The 20,440-nt window shown below is 28.4% G+C and overlaps 1 protein-coding gene across 1 annotated transcript; it reads left to right on the plus strand.

The window, feature by feature from the left end:
- The first annotated feature begins 15,461 nt into the window (after positions 1 to 15,461).
- Positions 15,462 to 17,532, plus strand: LOC102599212 (GATA transcription factor 12). The gene is made up of 2 exons (XM_006359711.2): positions 15,462 to 15,943; positions 16,489 to 17,532. Exons 1-2 carry the CDS (start codon positions 15,641 to 15,643, stop codon positions 17,272 to 17,274), a joined length of 1,089 nt encoding a protein of 362 aa, XP_006359773.1. The 5' UTR covers positions 15,462 to 15,640; the 3' UTR covers positions 17,275 to 17,532.
- The last annotated feature ends 2,908 nt before the right edge of the window (positions 17,533 to 20,440 follow it).

Below are 20,440 nucleotides of genomic sequence, written 5' to 3' on the forward strand. Positions count from 1 at the left end.
TTATTGGTAAAATGTGTAAATGATGTGTGTGTAAAATGTAGAGGAGTTAGTTTAAAATACACACGATGTGTATTACATAATATATTTCTTAATGTAATTTTATCATAATTCGAATTAGCAAAATATATTAAAATCATAAAATAATCCAATTACAATACATTAGTTGTTTAACTAATTAATAACTTAGATAAATTTTAAATATTTCATTAGAAAATCTTTCAAGCAAGAATTTTCATTTTCATTCAATATTCATTCAAATTCGATTCATATAATTCAATAATAAGGTATTTGTAGTTATAAATTTAATTTAAATGTTTAATATATTGGAAAAATAAAAAAATAAATGATGAGAATGCTAAGATATAATTATTAAGTTTTTGAAGGAAAACTCATTGGAGGATAAAAAATAATGTTAGAAGCCAACAATTAATATTGTGGTGGAGTATAACTAGAGGTTTCTGGTTCGAGTCTCCTTAGGTACGGAATCACCTTTGTCAAGAACTATTTTATCCTCCAATATGGGACTTTTCGGCGCCAAAAATAAAGAAGAACATAAATACTTTTTACATTTTCTGGCATGTACTTTCTGCCTATAATTTAAAATCTAATATGGATATGGGAGAGAAACAGAAGGTTTGTCTGTCTTTATGTATCATAAGGGAATAATATATCCTGAAAAAATTGGTATTTGTCCACATCTTATTACAATAATTAATTAATTATTTAACAGTACTATTGTTTTTATCAGACTTGTGCCTAAAGTTAAGGGCTATGACGGACCATTTTTTAGATAAGAAAGTGAGAGTAACACACAAAATATAAATAAATATATATCAACTTTTTTCAAAGCATGCTTGAAAACAATAGTTTATAAATAACTTTTACTTTATAAAATATGAAAAATGGATGCTTAGTGTATTCCACACAGCTGTTACTTTTTCTTTGATAAAGCTTTTGATTCAAAAGTGGCCATGGCTAAGTGAGTCTTTAGTAGTGGTCAATTACAGTAGTTCAGGTTTCCAAGATTTGAATTATTCAAGATTAATAACATTACTTTAGGGTTCCAAGCTAAGTTCCACCGAGCAGAGGCGAATTTAGAATTTAAACGGTTAAATTTTTAGACGGATTAGGTATTTAAAATATAGAGCGTGAGTTATTAATTTTAAACTTGTCATGTATTAGTTTCTTCATTAAAATTAAGAGTAAATTTGTATCAAAGTATATTGGGGTGATATATATTTAAACCAAAAAAATAATAAAAAGTGTATATTTGGATTGAAAATATAACGAATGGTATATTTATACTATTTCTAATACTACAGAGACACATTTAATACATCAAATATTGAAAAATACTTTGGGTATTGATGAAACTAATTTTATTAATAATTCGTTACACTTTTTAGTAAAAATGCTAAAGTTACCTTTTCTATCGTGTTTACCGGTAAATATTAATATTTAATTTATTTTTTAAGAGAATGATTAAACACATACAAATAAAATTTAAAATTATAATATTGGACGTGAAATAAGGAGGGGATAAACGTTGGTTTTGGGGGTTAGAATTTATGTATCTAGCGTTTGGGGGTTTGGGAGTAAAATAAGAGATTTTGAAAAATTTTAGAATTCATAGAGAATAATGGCAATTATGGAGAAAAAAAATGTGTATATAGATAATTTATCATATATATATATATTCAAGTTTGAATTTTTTTACGTATCGTGCACAATCATACGTGGTCTATTCAAAGAAATGTCAATAAAAAAATAATAATTTCCTTCACATATAGCAGATGAGTCGATGCCCAGTCTTTTTGGATATTGTTATTTTCTACACACAAAATGCATTGGTCTTACAAAGAAATTAACAAAACGTAACTATCTTTGAAGTTTGAACATAACGTTTTCAAGAATTATCAATTAGAGTAATGGCAGACACATCTAAGTGGGTTTCAAAAATATTTTTAACAGTCCACGCACACAAATGTAGACTTCTAAATGGGAAAATACAATACCGTGTTTCTAACAATACCATTTTGTTGGGTCTGTTATTACATATTATTTCATAATGTATCGTATTATATCGTATCGTACTGTTTTATTTAATAAATATAATATTTGAATAAATTGTATTGTTGTCTCTTGTTACATAATGTGACACATGTGTAATTTGAATGATATAAGTGTACAAGACATTATAGGGTACGAGGTACGTAGAACTGCTATGAAAAAAGTAGAGTAAATGATAAAATAGAATTATTGAATAACAAGTAAATACGAAATGAGAAGGAAATATTAAGGTAACAACACAATCACACCAAATCTCGTTATACAAAATGGATATTTTCGTTGTTTCCTAACAATAGATTGAAATGATACAATACAATTTAAGCAACTGTCAAAACAAACATTGTATTTAAACTAACAATACAATACAGTACAATACAATACAATACAACGGATAACAACCATACAAACAAGGTGTATATATGTGTGTGGATTACGAAGTACATTGAATACTATGAAGTTTCAAATTTAAGTTTTAGCATAGTTAAAAATACTAAGTAACTTTTATCCATCAATTTAAATCTTGATGGATAGAATTACTCGATACTTGTATTAAAGGAAGATAACAAATACATAATAGAATTAGTTAAGATGCACGAAAATTGGCCAAAATTATAAAAATAAATAAATTAAAGGTAGTGAAACCGATGAGTTCATCTATGGATTGAAGTGATAAATTAGTTTGTGCCATCTTATAAGTCAGTCCAAGGTTGAAGCAATATAATGCTAATGGGAGTAATTCAAACTTTAGTACTCCAAATATAGTCAACATATTTGAAATTAAAAAAGAGAAAGAAAACATAGAAACGTTCAAGGTTGCAACAGGACTGCTAATGGAGAGTCATTCAAATCGTAAAATCAAAATTTAATTGACTTATTTGAAGTTTAAATGAGAGAATAGAAGAAACGACATGGTTTTAAAGCCTCACCTACAATATTTTTCTTTCCTATCTTTAGATAAATTACTAGCAGATACAATACTCGTTAAAAGTAGAACAAAGGATTTGAGAAGATTTAGACTACTTGTATATCAATTTTCTTAGGAGTAGCAACCTTTAGATAGGTTAAGACATTGATTTGCAAAAATGACAACCCAAAAGATTTGATCCTCGAAAAATAGACTAGTTTGATCCTATTATCAAAACTAAGGTTGAATTAAATTAAGCTCTTTGATTGGTCACTATACTTTACCATTAAAGTCCTCGCGTCTTCAAATCCTCAGTATCTTATTTCCTTCCCTTCCTTGACGGTAGCATATTAATGAAATATTTCAAACTCATTAATTCTTAACGTATTTATTTCATGTTGTCAGAAAATTACATTATATAAAGAGGTCAAATTTTGGTTAAATAAATACATATATAAGCATTGACACCCCTAATTAACACAAGTTATAGGTTTAGAGGGTGTTTGGATTGGCTTAAAAGTTAGTCAAACCTACTTTTAAGTCATTTTTTACTTCAGAAAGTGTTTGACAAATATAAAAAATGACTTAAAATAAGTTAGGAAGTGTTTGGCAAGGTCAAAAATTGACTTAAAATAAGTTAAAATGACTTAAAAATAAGTCAAAAGTCAAAAGTATGTATCCCCTACTTTTTATTTTTTAACTTAAAAGTCATTTCAATTTGACTTTTTGTTTTTTACTTGAAAGTTATTTTTTTAAGCGAATCCAAACGGACTCTTAGTCTAGTGGTTAAGGCGTTGTGAAAATTCCTTAAGATTGTGTGTTCTAATCCTACTAGCCTCACAATTATATTTTTTACAACAACCATTAACATCCCGTAATGATAATCCTGAATCCGCTATTAGTAACAGCCTATTTTTTTCTGGCCTTGTCGATCTTACTGTTAGCCATTATCTTGAATAGTGGCTTTGTCAGCCCAAATGTTGTGCAGGATCATTTATTCATATTTATGTTAAATACATTTAGTCAAGTAAGGCATCAGGTGCTAATCGCGCCTCCCCAGGCTAGGGGCGTCATAATTATAAACTATATGGATTAAAGAACTAAGGTTGTGTCTCTTCAATAGAAGGGAACGTTGTTTGTATCATTCAATTATAGGTATTCGAATTTTTTAGATATGCACTCAATCTCTACACTATTACTAAAACATTTTCAAGAGTTGAATTAATGATTTATCTCAATATGATTTATTTTTTTCAAATCTATATAAGTTATATTTAGATAAGAACGATTAATTATGCCAGATAAATTCAACTTATTCCTAAAATAATGTATTAACATCAAACATCTAAAATACAACGTTTCTAACCTTAGAATCATAGAAAATATGCAAAAGATAGTTAAAAACTCAAGTGATATCCCTAATTACAAGGTATATCATATACGATATAAATAAAATTATTTTTTAATGACATAAATAAAGTGAATAAGATATATAATAATTAATGATATCTATTAGAGTTTGATTATCTTATCAAAATGATAACATGAACCCATAGGCAGATAACTTAGTTTAGTAATTAGATTAATTGAAATAAGATTGTAAATATGGATGTAAATTATACTTCCATGTCAATAGTGCCATACTAGTTAACTACTTTTTTAAATATTGTTCACCAAATTTTAAAAAATTAAGATAAAAGTTATAGGTAACTAACTCACGAAACATCTAAGATGTGGAAACTTGACAATTTTAGGAAGCGCATGCATATTTCTTCTAAAACTTCTTGTTATTTAATTTCTTTTAGTTTCTTGTTATGTTTGATTTAAATTGACGTGTCTTAGTTGCTATTTGGAAAGTTAAAACGGTTTTTTTTAATCGTAATTTTAAAATATTTTTTAAATATTTAATGGTTAGTTATTGACGTGACTTAAATAAGGTTTTAAATTCATAAATTTTAATTTGAATTGTTACCTATAGTAACTTATAGTAATTTTTATGTGATTTCTAAAATATTAATTTTATTTTTAAAAAAATTAAAATATTTTGTTTGAAAATATTTCTTCTTTTGCTTCAATTTGTTTGTCATGTTTTTGACTTGACGTGGAGTTTTAGAAAATAAAAAAGATATTTGAATTTTTATGATCTTAAATTAAAAATATGTCAATTATATCAAATTGTTCTTTAATCTTATGATCTTAAAAATGTCATGTGAATGATTTGAATTAAGGAAATTACCAAACGGAGAGATATTTTATTAAATGGACTAAAATGAAAAGAACGACAAACAAATTGTGAAGCAAGTAGTTAATTAGATTCTCCTACTCTAAATCAAGTAGTTAAGACAAGTGTTGACTATTTGAACCATTATTTTTGTCAATGAAAGGGTTAGGTAGAGGTCAGTTATTCGTTGTGAAAGAGGCTCTTTTACAAATATCAAATAAGCGAGTTGAACTAAATTGGAGAATATTAAATAGAATCAATTAATAAAAGAACGGATCATTAACACACTTAAAAATTATTTGGGATAAAAGGCGTTAAGCTGAAATAAGCTAAAAATCAAGTTATAATCTAATCTACTCAACTTTTACTAAGTTTTTGATTAATTTTTCATATAATATGCTTGAGTACCTAACAAAACATTTTTCCTTATACGATAATTGTAAAAATAAAATAAAAATATTTAGATAATTTCTCATAGATCAATTTAGATTGCACAATAATCTTATCTTACTGTAAACAGAATTAAATATGTTAAAATGAATTCAATTATAAAATAAATGAATTATTTATTCATATACCTCAGGAGTAATGATTATTTGGATTGCATTTGTCACGCCTGACTTAACCATAAATTTTGAGAAGTTTAGAATATAGTGTGAATAATATGAAGGGTGATGAACCAACATGGGTTGTGGTGCACTGCAGGGAGTGTTTCACCCTTAACCAGAGATCTCGGGTTCAAGTCCTGAGTATGGAGAAAATCATGTTGGGAGCGCCACCCCCTAATGGGTTCTGCGGTGCGCGATCCAAATTTTAATCGGGGCTTTAATGTGGGCTCGAACACCGGGTGGGAAACCAAAATAAAATAAGGGTGTGAAACTTAATTTTTACAAAAGTTATTACAGCATGACACGTGTCCCACATTGGATGTCAAAAGTGGAGGGTAAAAATGTAAGTTGACCCGAGTGGACGGTATATAGTGGTCCAAACATGTGGGCCGCCTATCGGATTGTGGTCCGCACGCGTAAAGGGCTGCCCGCTACCTTTTCCCACTCTGAAAATTCAAGCAATTCTGAGTCATTTCCATTAGTACTACTAGTATAAATGTGTTAAAAAATACGAGTTACATTGAAATTGAAGATATTAAAAATGAATTGAAATAGAAATAGGATTTTAGTTATGACATGTCTAAATTTACTTTAGGCTTTGATGGATTGGGTTCAAATGGGTTAAGAATTGGGTTAGGTCATGACTCGTCAAATTTGATCCGCTTAATTTCAATAATTTTAACATATTGTTCTTTACCTTTTATAAGCACAATTTGAATTTCAACTCAAGAAAGTAAAAAAAATAAGTTACCAATGGATAGATAAATCAAAAGATATAAAATATATAGTAATTTATACTTTCAATATGTGAACATTCATTACACTATGCAAATAAAAAGTCTTAGGTTGAAATTGAAGATCAAATTGAGCTCAATTGAAGATTCTTTTAAAAAGTGTTAAGACTTGAATGAGTTGAAATTGACCTAATTCAAAAAAATCCTGAGTTGAACCCATAAATTTTTGGACGGATTGAATAAGTTATCTATATTTTTAACACCCCTAAATTAAACCAAAACAAAAATGAAAACTGCCAAATTATATATATATAAAGGAAGAAATATATGTTCGAAAAGTGACAAGAATTTTTAAGTTACAAAACATATACGAAATTTTTGCTCAAGGCTTAAATATTTAGCTCAAAATTTTGTGTACAAAAATGGTATGAAATATGTATATTTCTCCCATGACTTAGAATTTCGTTAACATTATTCGTGTATGAAAAATGTATAGAATTAAATATTAATATGAAATATGTTATCTCGCTCAAGGTTTAAAATTTTGGCTATTTTTTCATGTATATAAACTGTATAAAATTGGAATGAAGTATGTAAATAAGGGTATACATTTGTATATTGTTAATGTTAGATTTTTGAAATTTTAATACAACTTTCATTTAACATTCATACAAATTTAATATAATTACAACAACATACAAAACTTATAATACAATTTTCATACCACTTTAATTAACACAATTTAATTAACACAATTTTGATCCAATTTGGTTATAACTTTAAATTTCGACAAACTAGAAGTGAAATTCAATCCAAATTAGCTTAAATTATACCCAAATAGCTCTAGAGTTTTGATTTAAACTCCTCTCGATATTTTAGTTCTTTTAAAATATCACTCAATAAAAAATGAATATTTTTAAACTTAAGCTTCAAACTCCTTTAATTAATGGCTGATAACAAAATTTTGAGATAAAGACTGCAATGATCAACTAACCTTGAATGGTAAAAATGGGTTTTGAAGAGAAAAAGGAGGGAAGAGCCCTTTAGTTTGGGTGATTTGCGAGAATGACTTTGAAGGTGGGTGATCTTAAATTTTTGGTCTTATTTGCTTTATGAACTAAACTTCAAAGTCAACTAGTTTACTATTCGACCTTGATGGTTTAACCATGAAGCAAACAAGGGTAAAAAATTTAACATCACTCATTTTTTTAAAGATTATTACATGTAATTTTTTACTTTAGGTTTGGAAATTAATTTCAGATCCAAATAGTTTGTCTAACTAATTGGGCCTTAAACATGTGTAGGCCCAATTTATTTAGGCTCATTATCTGGTCACCAGTTCAGTCCTAAGTTAAAATTAAGGGAAACTTACCTAAGTTCCATATATTTGGGGGCTAATTATATTATATCCCGAAAGGTTTTTTAATTAAAAAAAATTCATATTTTTCATTTCTCTCGGACACATAGGTCGTGTTTGGTTTGGTTTTTTATTAAAAAAAAAACATAAACCAATTATGTCCGTTTATTAAATCTAAAAACCAAATCAAACCACATAAAGTCGGGTTTTTCGATTTCGACTTTAGTCAGTTCTTTCGTTTTTTGGTTTTTGAAAAAGAGATCAAATATACTTTCACTTACCTGTGTGATAAGCTAAACTTTAAAAATGTTAAATGAATAGAAATCTTCGAAAAGACGGTAAAATTCACATGAGTACAAAATACTTTTATTGAAATATCAATGTTCATTATGTTAATTAATAAGATTAAAGGCTACAGTCAAACTAAATACAAAACAAAATATGTACAAAGTAAATTGTTAACTTCGAATTTGAAAAACTATAACAATATAATTGTAACTTCTGATCTTAATAGAAAATAAATATTTACAAAATTTTACAAGCCCAAATTTGAAATAATATATCTAAACATTGAAAACTATAAACTAACTCAAAATATATTAACAAAGTATTATTATAAATAATATTTTTTATCTATAAATAAAATAAAATTATATATATATTATGTCGGTTTAGTTTGGATTCGGTTTGACTTTTTTTTTCTTTTAATACCAAGCCAAACCAAGAGTGATCGATTTTTGTTTTTCAACGCCAAACCAACCAAACCAAACCACAAATCGATTTTTCTTTCCGGTTTGATTTGGTTCGTCAGTTCGGTTTGACTTTACGGTTTGACTTGTACACCCCTTATTCCTTGGTTGTTTGATACATTACTTAATGGGAGGGATGTATTCAAGAGGAGATATGGATGTATCCGAAAGAGGATAGAGATGCATCCGAGAGGGGAGGGATATATCCGAGAGTGGATAGGGATGTATCCGAGAGGGAATTTCTATAATTTTTTTAAATGGTAGAAAATTTTAGGAATCATGATACCTCAAGTTGTGTATTTATGTAATTTTTCCTAAAATTAAACTTAAAGCCCATTTCTTATTTCATATTCCACTAAGGACTTTTAACACATCAGGCCCAGTAATTGCAAAAACATACAGTACTCTTGTGTATATCATTAAACCAGGCCCAAAAACTACCCTGCTAATTGATTCATTCAAAAGATAGGAAGAAGTGATTGCAGCTCATAAGTTGGTTTGTTTACTCCACTTCTAACTAAAACCAATTTGATAACAACTATTGTAAAAGATTTAATCAATAAATTTAGTGATTTAACTTAATTGTGATATGTTTATTTCAAATTGGACATCAAATAGGCAGCTTCAAACTCATTCTGAGACACCTTGTTTCAAACTCAAGAGTTTGCACTTTGTCCAATTCTTCAAGGGTGTAATTAATAAGAAAGATTCCATTAAGATCACTCACTAACCATAATGGTCGCACACGATGTTAGCAATATACATAAAAAAAAATATAATGCATATCCCCTTAACTATATTATATATATTATAGAAAAGATATGCGACATGTATACGACTGCTTAAAATATACTTTAATATAATCAAAATTTTGAATTGTGTTAGTTATTACTCCCTTCATTCCATTCTAATTATTGTTTAGCTTCTTCTTTTTTTCCACCTGTTGTTTGATATCTTCATTGAAATTCGATTAATTTAGATTCACACCAGGTAGGGCTCAATTTAGGGGGTAGCATTTCATACAAAGGATTTTTTCATACCTAGAGTTCGAGACCTCTAGTTAAGGAAGAAACAACCTTGTCCAATGCACCACATCCTTTGGATGTTGTTATTTTCGCTCTTATTAAAATAAAGTATATACAAAATATAATTTATTAAGTTACTCCTAATATCTCTTTTCCTTTGCAATATCTCTCCTTTTGATTTTCTTTTGAATTAATTCATTCACTCAACCTTTCATTGTATTTGGTGCCATAGACGACTATCTCTTAATTACTTTGTATCTTTAATAGTCCATAAAATTAATGTTTATCGACGAAATATACTTTGCTATATAAAAACTAGGGTTCAAGGTGCTATTGTTTAAATTTGAACTTCAATTGTGAGGAAAAAGAAAAATTATGATTATATTTGCATTAAATTGGGAGCCTATAATATGATAAATTGATAAGTACTAGTAGTGTAATAAAGTTAAGGGGAGAGTGAGTCTCCGATCACGTGAGTTATATGAAAGAGGAGCCAAAGTGCGGTGAATAAAATGAGTGTGTCACGTGACAGGACGCGCCACGTGCTCTCACGTTGCTGGATGCTTAAGCTAAGTAGCAAAACAAGAAAGAAAAAGGTCAAAAGAGAAAATTAAATAAAAAATAAAAATGAAAAGCCTACTTTAATTAAATGCCACGTGTCATTGACCACCGTCAGTTATGGCTTTGGATATGAACCAAAGTGAGTCACATGCTGAGCTGACACAGTCTCCACCTCTCTCACGTGCCTTTACTACACTCCCATATTCATCTCCTTCATTTTTATTCGTTTACTTGCATGTTTTTTATTAAATAATGAACCAATAAAGAGATTATCTTTAAAAGGGGGAAAATCTAAATATTATTTCATTCCTCCTATTTTATTTTATGTGACTTGACATAATATTTAAGAAGAAAATGAATACTTTCAAAATTTGTGGTCTGAAATAATTTTTAGATATTTATGTAGTTGTTAATCATTTCATTGAAGGTAAAAAAGAATTTAAAGATTAAATAATTTTTAATTATAGTTAGATCACTTATTTTTTGAGAAAAAAAAATGTGCAGAAGGAGCACTATTTATAATAATAACGTAAAGATAAAGTATTCTGAAAATAGCAAACATGCACAAACTCTACTGTATATCTCCTTGGTGACCTCCAAGTTAAGCAACATCCCGGTACCTTCCCTTTTTTAGTCACCCTTTACTCTCTCTTTTTTGGGAAAAATAAAATTCAAACACTAATATTAGATTTAGTTTTGAATCTTCTTTGTCAATTTGACTTCATAATTCAGCATTATTGTTGAATAGGCCTCAACTATTGATGGTAGTGAGGAAAAGGTGATAAGTTAGTTATTGTTGTTCCAAGCAATAAATTGAATAACCTATGAAAGCATTAAACACCTTATCCGCTCTCTTACATACATCTTGGGATCAACAATAATGTCTAATTATATAAAAAAAAAATCATGTTGGTACCATCCTCAAGTTTACTCTCTATTCAAAACATTGACTTATAAACCAAATGGCAGTGACTTGAGTTTAAATGTTAGGGGGTCATTTGGTAATTGTTTTGGAGCTAAATTATTTATGTATTAAATTCTGTATAAGTAATATTTTATTTATTTTAAAATAAGTGAATTGTTGGTTTTTTTTTTTATATTTCGAAATAAATGATTTTTTCAAAGTTCAAGTGAGATGTTGAATTTCTTTTTCATTTTACTCTCTCATTTATATTTTCTAGATGATAATTTCAAGAGAATTAATTGCTCACATTTATGATTTTACTTTGAATAATTTATATTTTCAAGAATAGTTTGGCAAAAGTGAAAAGTGACCTTCAAATTATGTCCTAAACTTTTTTACTTAATGGGTGTGCATTGCCTCAACAATTCACTTATTTTGAAATGAAGGGAGTATCATATTTGATAGTATTTTTTTGCTATGTATAAACTCAAAAAATCTAATACGATATTTGATTTGTAATTTTAAAAAATTGTATAACTAATACACATATAAGATAAAGAAATTTATGTATTATTTTATGCATGATCGAAGATAGAATCTCCATAAAATAATACATAAATTCTCTCGCATCATTAGCTATTGACTATTGATCTCAGCTTTTAAGTCGAGTCTATTCCTAATAGACATATAGGGATGTCTCATTAGTTTATTTTGTTTTGCGTTTGAAATGTGTCTTATTTAATCTCATAATTATTTTATTAATTATTATTATAGATAATGAAAATCTTAGTATTTCATTGCCATAATACATAAATATATGCTCTTTAATTTGATCTCGGTTGATATTTATGCCATTTAACTTTAAGTGCACACAAATAAACACTTAAATTTGTATAAAGTTAAACAAGTAGACATACACGTTCTTGTGACATAATTCATATAAAATGTCATATAAAATGTCATGTAGAACTTGAATTGTCGTACAATACGCCAAATAGGACGTATTTCTACTTGTTAAACTCTATAAAATTTAATTGGTTACTTGTGCAAGCACACCAAAGTTAAAAGACATATATAAATGTTAATTAAAACTAAATTAAAAAGTTTATCTTTATACTATACGTAGCTCAATTAGTTGTAAAATATTTTATCTATCAATTAGTAGTAAAATATTTTAGCTATCCGATTCACCAACCAAACGGTCTCATAGTTTATATTTTCTCTATCCCTAATTACTTGTCTATTTTTAAATTGACATATTTATTAAAAAAATAACGATTGACACAATGAAATTATCATTTTAGCCCTATTAACTATGAAGTAGATGAATTAAAAATTAAAGAATTTCAAGAAGTTCTACATTTTTTTCAAAGTAATTAATTGAGGTTATAAAAGGTGAATTTTTTTTTCCTTTCTTGATTTGTCAAAATGGATAAGTAAAAAGGAAAAACTAAAAATGAAAAAAGTAAACAGGTAATTAGGGACGGAGGGAGTAAAAAAAGAGATGAAAAGAAAAACCACGACCCCTCATCACAAATCAACCGTAAGCGAGGTTCATAGTTAGTGGTGGAATCAAAAAATTTACTAAGAGGTTCATAGTTAGTGGTGAAGCCAAGTTGAGGGTCATGTTTATGTTAACAATTACAGCGGGGTAATCTTGGAAATTAACTAATGAAAATAAGTCAAATTGGGTAGTTTTTAACTGTTAACTGAGAGAATAGGTAATTAGTACATTAATTAAAGAGACAAATGTAAGTTAAAATGCAAATCCTAAGGAACCGATCTAGCAGGTTTGTCGCTGCAACTAGTGTCCAAGCTTTACAGCCCGATTCCTCCTCATTTTATTTTTTTTAATTTCTATCATTGGGATTCGTGTACAAATAATAATTAGTTTACAGTTTTTTCTAAAATATCTCTGAAAATCTCCTTATTTTATTTCAATCCCCTTATTTAAATCATTTCTATTTTGGTTCTGCTCCTAACTAATTTTATCATCTTCCACTAAACAGCACGATGATTACAGCTAGGCTTAATATAATTACTGACCAAAAACTAAAATTTAATAATATATTTTTCAAAATCTACCCTTTTAATTTTTTATATGTAAAATTATAAAGTTATTTTTTCAATAATTAATTTCTTCAAATATTTTTCTTCATAGAATAAAAATATTAATTAAGAAAAACTTAAATTAAAAACATTATATAAAATCGGCGTGCATAGTATAAAAGGAGAACAAATATATGCGGGCAAGAAAAACTCAAAATCAATAGGGTAGATATAATAATGGGTACTAATTAATGACAGGAAAGAACTTAACATAATTTGTTCACTCATTAAATAATCCAAATGAAACTCTAAAAAAATAATTAATTATGATAGTTAAGAAAATTATATATAATATAGAGTTAATATTATTTTAAGTCATTTTAATATAAAATTAATAAGTTTCTTTAATAGTGACATATGGATGCATTAAATCCTCTTTTCATATTATCAAGTTTTTATTTTAATATCTCAAAGTTATAATTAATTTTGATACTTCAACAAAAGTTCTTACGATTTTATGTATTACAAATTTACAATAATTAATATTCAAAATAATAATAATAATTTTATTATATAGTAATGACACCATGAATGTATATATTAAGTTTTTTTTTCTTCAAATTTTAAGTTTAGAGTTAAATGATAGTACCACTTATTTGATATTTTAGAATTTTGAACAAATTATTTAAAATTTATTATTCACCAATAAGATTTTTGAGAACAAGGATCATCGGTATTATGTTATAACAAATGGCTAACTTTTTATTAATTTGAATTTTTTTTCTCAAATTATATAATAAGATAGTGACTCTTTATATATAAAATTATAAATTATAAAAACATATGAATATTAATTCTATAATAAAATAATTTTTTGTATTCCTCATAATTAACTACGTACCCCATATATCATGACACTCTTTTTTATGTGAATCTTTTTTTCTTAATCATAAAAGAGAGAAAGGTTTGGTGGTGAAGTAGCTAAAGATGACCTAGTTCTTAAGTAAAGACTATCACCACAATTCCATTTTCACATTACACTCTATGCCCTCACGTGTGGTCCACCAATGGAACAGTGGTAGTCCTAACACTCCCTTCCTTGAAATATTATTGTTTCATTTTAATTTGATTTTTTTATTTTGATTTATGATATTGATTTTGAAATGAATTTGAGTCATATAATTTTAAATTAAATATATGTATTAGGTACAATATATCAAAATATTTTTAATCTTATATTAAATATATGATGCGTAAAGTTAAAACTAAAAGATTATAAAAGAAAATTAGAAACGATTCTTTTTTTAAAAAAAAAATGGAGTAAAAAATAAGTACACAAACAAACGAAATGAAATGATTAATATCACTCAAAAGGATTATGAGCCTGTTTGGCATTGCTGGAGGCCAAAAATGTTTTTTTAATGAAAAATTAAGTATTTTACAAATTTTTAAAATTGCTTTTAAATGGAATCGAAAACAGATTTTTTGAAAAATATTTTTAAAAAAAATATTTCTTTCATTTATAAATATTTACCAATATATCTCTTATAACTAATTAGCATATTTTATTTTTTATTTTTTATTTTTATATAATATTTTTTTAAATTTTATGTTTATATATTATTATTTTATATAATATTTTACGTTTTATTTTACAGAATTAGAAGTAAAGGTAACAACAATATTTTTGTATGATTAAAAATATGAAATATTTTATTTATTTTTGTGGTTAATTTTTCGTGGTTTAATTTGTGGAATGATTTTTAAATTTATTTTGCTTATACTTTTAATTGTATTTAAATCATCATGTTAATATTATATTAATATTTAATTTATTGATTTATTTATTTATAATATTGATTGATTGAAAATTTGAATATATACATTTTAATTAGTTTTTTTTTGTAATAGATGTTTAAAATGATTCCTCTCTAATAAAATAATCTTAATATTAAAACTACATTGATACTTACTATTTTTCATAATTTGACTCTCAAAAGCTTTTTTAAAAAAAGACTAGCCAAACACAAGTTGCTTATCAAAAATACTTTTCAACTAAATTAGCCAAACATAAATTGCATTTTTTCCAAAACACTTTTTAGAAAAACTATTTTGAAAAAACTTCTAAAAATAAGCAGTTTTTAACCGCAATGCTTTTGTTTTCCATTTCGCATAAAGACATTTTAACAATTACTATTATTTTAATGTAAAGAAAATTAGCAAATAGCTAGCTTTTTTTAAAGCCATAATTTTCCCTGATCAACATCCAATATTTCAGCTGTTTGCTTGTCCCCTTCAAACGCAAATAAACCCCCCCTCTCCTTTCTCTTCTTCTTCTTCCACCTCTCTCTCTCTCTCTCTCTTCACTCTCCCAAATATTTTCCTCTCACACCAAAAACACACACTCATTTCACACATTCCTCTTTTAGCTCCTCTTTTTTTTTTGAAATAATTTCTAATGGAAACACCTGAATTGTTTCAAACAGGTTACTATAACACCGAATTCACTTCCGAAAAGCAGCTCATTTCTGATGTAAAAAATGGTGAACATTTCGTTGTTGACGATCTTTTGGACTTGCCTAATGATGATGGAATGGTCACCGAAGACACGTTGGACCTTACAGTTATAGGAAACTCCACGGATTGTTCCGTCGTAGATAATTCATGTAACTCCTCATTGTCCGGAAGCAATCACCCCCCACAATTACTCGGCTACCGGGATTTTCCCGATGGACACTTGTCCACTGAATTCGCCGTTCCAGTAAGCACAATTTTCATGTAATTTCGTACGGTTTTAGTTTTAATTTGTTGTTTTTGCTTTATAAATAAAAGAACTGAGAAAAAGTAGTCACTACATAGGTAACTCTTTAATGCTTTTGTGAGGAATTTTGTATAATATAGCTTTTGTTTTGTTCTAGAAAAGAAAAGAAATGGAGTAGTATTTACTTTTCTTGTTTGGTTGCTGAATACAAATTAAAGATAAAGAAAATTCATGCATTTTTTGTTTCGTCTAAAATGAATTTAACGTGAAAAATAATTATTGTATTATATTTGCCATTAGAATTGGTGCCTATTGTCCCCAAATTATGAGACCACTAGTTTCAAGAGACCATAATTCAAACCATTACGACAAGAATAAGTGAATATATTGAGTGTAAATTCATGAGTAAGATTTGAATAATGTAGAGTGTATGTAAATCTTACTCCTACTTTATAGATAAAGAGACTATTTCTGATTAAATTATTTTTTTAAAAAAAAATTGTTACTAATTAAATTGTTGTTGATTTTTTTATAAAAAAATGCAGTATGAAGATATGGCTGAGCTGGAATGGCTATCGAATTTTGTGGAAGAATCATTTTCAAGTAACGAGCTGCATAAAATGCAGATGGTGCAAGCAATGAGGAATCGAACTGATTCTGAGATTCACCAATTCATTCCTGACCCGAACCGAGCATCTGCAACGTCTAGCACAATCTTCAAGCCGGAAATGCCTGTCCCAGCCAAAGCACGTAGCAAACGATCGCGAATGGCTCCAGGAAACTGGGCCTCTCGCTTGCTAGTTGTGTCTCCCAACACTACAACCCCGGATTCCTCGATGGACACGATATCAATGCAAGACATGTCATCGTCATCAGAGTCCGGGATGATAATCCCGAGCTCTGGGAAGAAGACAGTGAAGTCTTCTTCTACTCCGAAAAAGAAAGAGAGTAATATCCATCATGTTCCAAGTAACAATAATGGTAGCAATAGTGAAGGAAGGAAGTGTCTTCATTGTGCTACTGATAAGACACCGCAATGGAGGACAGGACCATTGGGTCCTAAAACACTTTGCAATGCTTGTGGTGTAAGGTACAAGTCTGGACGTCTCGTCCCTGAATATCGACCTGCTGCTAGCCCTACTTTTATGCTCACTAAACACTCTAATTCTCACCGCAAAGTGCTTGAGATTCGGAGGCAAAAGGAAGTTACTCAGGTTGAACACCAACACCAACACCAATTCCTTCCTCATAACATGATGTTCGATGTATCCAATGCCGATGATTACTTGATTCATCAACATATGGGGCCAGATTTTCGGCAGCTAATCTAGTGATCATCAATGGTACCAGTGTAGGAGTTTGTTTTCTCATATTGAGTTTTGAATTTCCTAATTGTTTTTACTAGGACTAGATTCCTAACTTATCGAATTTTGTAGCGTTGTCATAGAAATTAAAAAAACGAAATTAAAGGAAAGGAAAGGTGAGAGACTACAAGAGTAAAAAAGAATGAGCAATACAAGTAGAAGGTGTAGGGTCTAGTGTCCCAAGTTTATGTTACTTTTGCCAAAAAATTGGCAATTTCATGGAACCAATTTTTCCTAATACACAAACTTGCTTTAGATCTCTTTGTTATTGCACCTTTTTTCGTTTACATTTGTTCTAATTTTCTTTTATCATGCCTAATATAATTCTTGACTGATTTATTTTCTATTAGGCAATAAGGAAAATGAGGGGATAAAATAAAAAGAAGCATAATTATTAATTATTATCTTAACTTGCATGAGAAATGACTTCTAAAATGAATGGTTTGTTTAGTGCAAGGAAACGTCGAATTGTAGGTTTTTGAACTTTTTATTCTAAATTCAACTAGAATTTATTTGTTTTTTCATTGTATTACTTATTATTGCAAAAGTAATTCCATTTCTTCGCTTATCGTTTGGTAAGTGAAGGTCGATATAGTCATATAATCCTATCTCTTTTAACGAGTCTAATGAGGTTAGGTACTCATCATAATTGATTTAGTAAATGTATTGCATTTTATTCTAATTTAAATGCAATACATTAGGGGGTGTTCGGTATGAAGGAAAATGTTAATAATATTTAGAAAATAATTTTTGAAAAACAACTGATTTATTTTATGTTGTTTAGTTAGTAAGAAAAATCTGTTGCTCAAAGAGCTTTTAGGTATAATCCGAGAAAATTATATGACACCGGATTTGAATCCCCACCCTTTAACACAGACTCGAACCCCTTCCCCAACCCCGACCTGGAACCCCAGCTCTGAATCCCAACCCTGACTTTGACCTCGGTCAGGGATTCGACTTCCCGACCATAACCTAGGACCCAACTCTCGACTCTAACCCCAACCTGAGACCCTACTTCTGACCCTGACCTTGAACTCGAGACTTGCTAGCTCCCTACCCTGATCCAGGACTCGATCTTGACCCCGATTCGAGATCTAACTCCCGACCCCAACCTAAGACCCGAATCTAAACTCCGACCCAAGACTTGATTTCCGACCCTGACTCAAGACTCAACGTCCGACTTGGTACCCAATCAACTCTCAATTTCGATCTTGACTCGAGACCTGACTCCTACCGAGACCAACCTGACTTTCGACCCCAATTTGGGACCTAACCCTAACTCGGGACCCAAACCCCGATTAGGGGCCGACCTCGACCCCAATATGTAGTGAGGTTGAAAGAGAGTTTTGGAAAGTATTTCTTTACTTTATGTAGAAAAGTCATTTTTTCTTAAATTGAAGAAAAATAAGTTTATTTTTGAAAAATATTTAAGCAAACTAAATATGAGAAAATTGAAAAACGTTTTGTTTTTCCTCATACCAAATACACCTTACAAGAATTCCCCTTTTCACGTAAAATTCTAATATTCAATTAAAGTACATATATATTCATTTATTTACAAAAGACATAGTGTGAAAATCTATAATTGAAAACATAAAGTAATATATATGCATATTTATTTTGACTTATTAATTCTTAAAATTAACTATTTAGTCAAGCAATTTCAGTATATAGTGCCATAACAAGAAACATTTTTTTTCCTTTTCATTGGGATGGTAAAAACATGAATTTCAGCAAAAGAAAAGTAGAATTAAGAAGATGTTGTAGTAGTATGTGCTTAATTATTTTACAGAGAATGTTAGAGGAAAAGCACATCCCAAGTTCATATATATACATCAATGTTAGTATAATTTAACCCATATAAACATTGGAGGTTCATCCTCCTTTTGTACATCGTTATTTGTTCCACTATACACTATGCTTTTTCCATAGAATATCCATTTAACATATCTTTTATGCACAGAATTCAATACTCACTCCATCCCCAACTTCAACCCAAGAGACAAGAGTAGTTAAATTACAGAAATTTGAAAAAAAAAACTAAAAAAAAAACTATACTATACTACGTAATAAAATATTTAGGTGGACGTGCCTACTTTCATGCACACCATGTGAGATTCTTTAATTTACTATTTTCTTAAACAAGTTAATGATGGAAAATGAGAGAAGGATCCAGAGTCAAAATAATTAAGGCCAGTGTAATATTAACAAAGTCCGTCTAACTCCAAAAATATGGGATGTAATCAGAAATTTCGTTAAGGACGTTTAAGATTTAATAAATATATGTATGAAAAATAATTTTTGACTTGTATATATAGTTCGTACAATTTTCTATATATATAATTTTTCGACGAAGGGTGTCCTGCCATTATGTGGCTATGCCATTGAACGGAGCACTACTACACTAAAAATAATTTTTAGTAATAATTAATTAATAACAATAATTTAATTGTCATTGAATATGTTTTTTTAGAGGCAATTATTAGTGACAATTACATTTTAGCATTTTTTGTAAATGTCCCTAAAGCCTATAATGATACTGGATCCAATGACAAATAACTAATTTTAACATTTTGTTATTAATATTTATATTTATTGTAGCTAAAAATTGTTTTTATTGTAGTGATGAGACTATTAATATTGTATGTGGGATCCTAGGCCTAGCTGATCCATAGGAATCAAACTTTATAATCTTAACTGAAGTACTACTAATTACCAAATATTTTCCACCAATTTCATTGTGGTTTAATAATAATTTAAGTGTAATTACTTGAATAAAATGGTCTGCCAAACCTCAGTAATTCACATGGTGTTTGGTGCTTGTTTAACCTGTTTCTCATTATGGTGTCAAAAATTTAATTAATTAATTATGTCAAATAAAAAATAAAAAGTTGCTGCAGGAGTTGTTACAGAAGCAGTGGTATAGCAATTGATTCTTATTATTTAAGAATATTTTGCAGCTGTGAATCAACTAATCAAATTAAACAACTAATTTCACTTTTTTTTTTCTTCTTAAAATGTAATTTATATCAGTAGTCACATGCCTCTCTTGTGCCTCATCCTGCACTTTTATTATTTTTATTCAATTAATAAAGTTCTCTTTTATATTTTGTTAATTAGTGCAGCATTTGAT

Source organism: Solanum tuberosum, unplaced genomic scaffold (genome assembly GCF_000226075.1).
Source record: "Solanum tuberosum cultivar DM 1-3 516 R44 unplaced genomic scaffold, SolTub_3.0 scf00306, whole genome shotgun sequence".
NCBI lineage: Eukaryota > Viridiplantae > Streptophyta > Magnoliopsida > Solanales > Solanaceae > Solanum > Solanum tuberosum.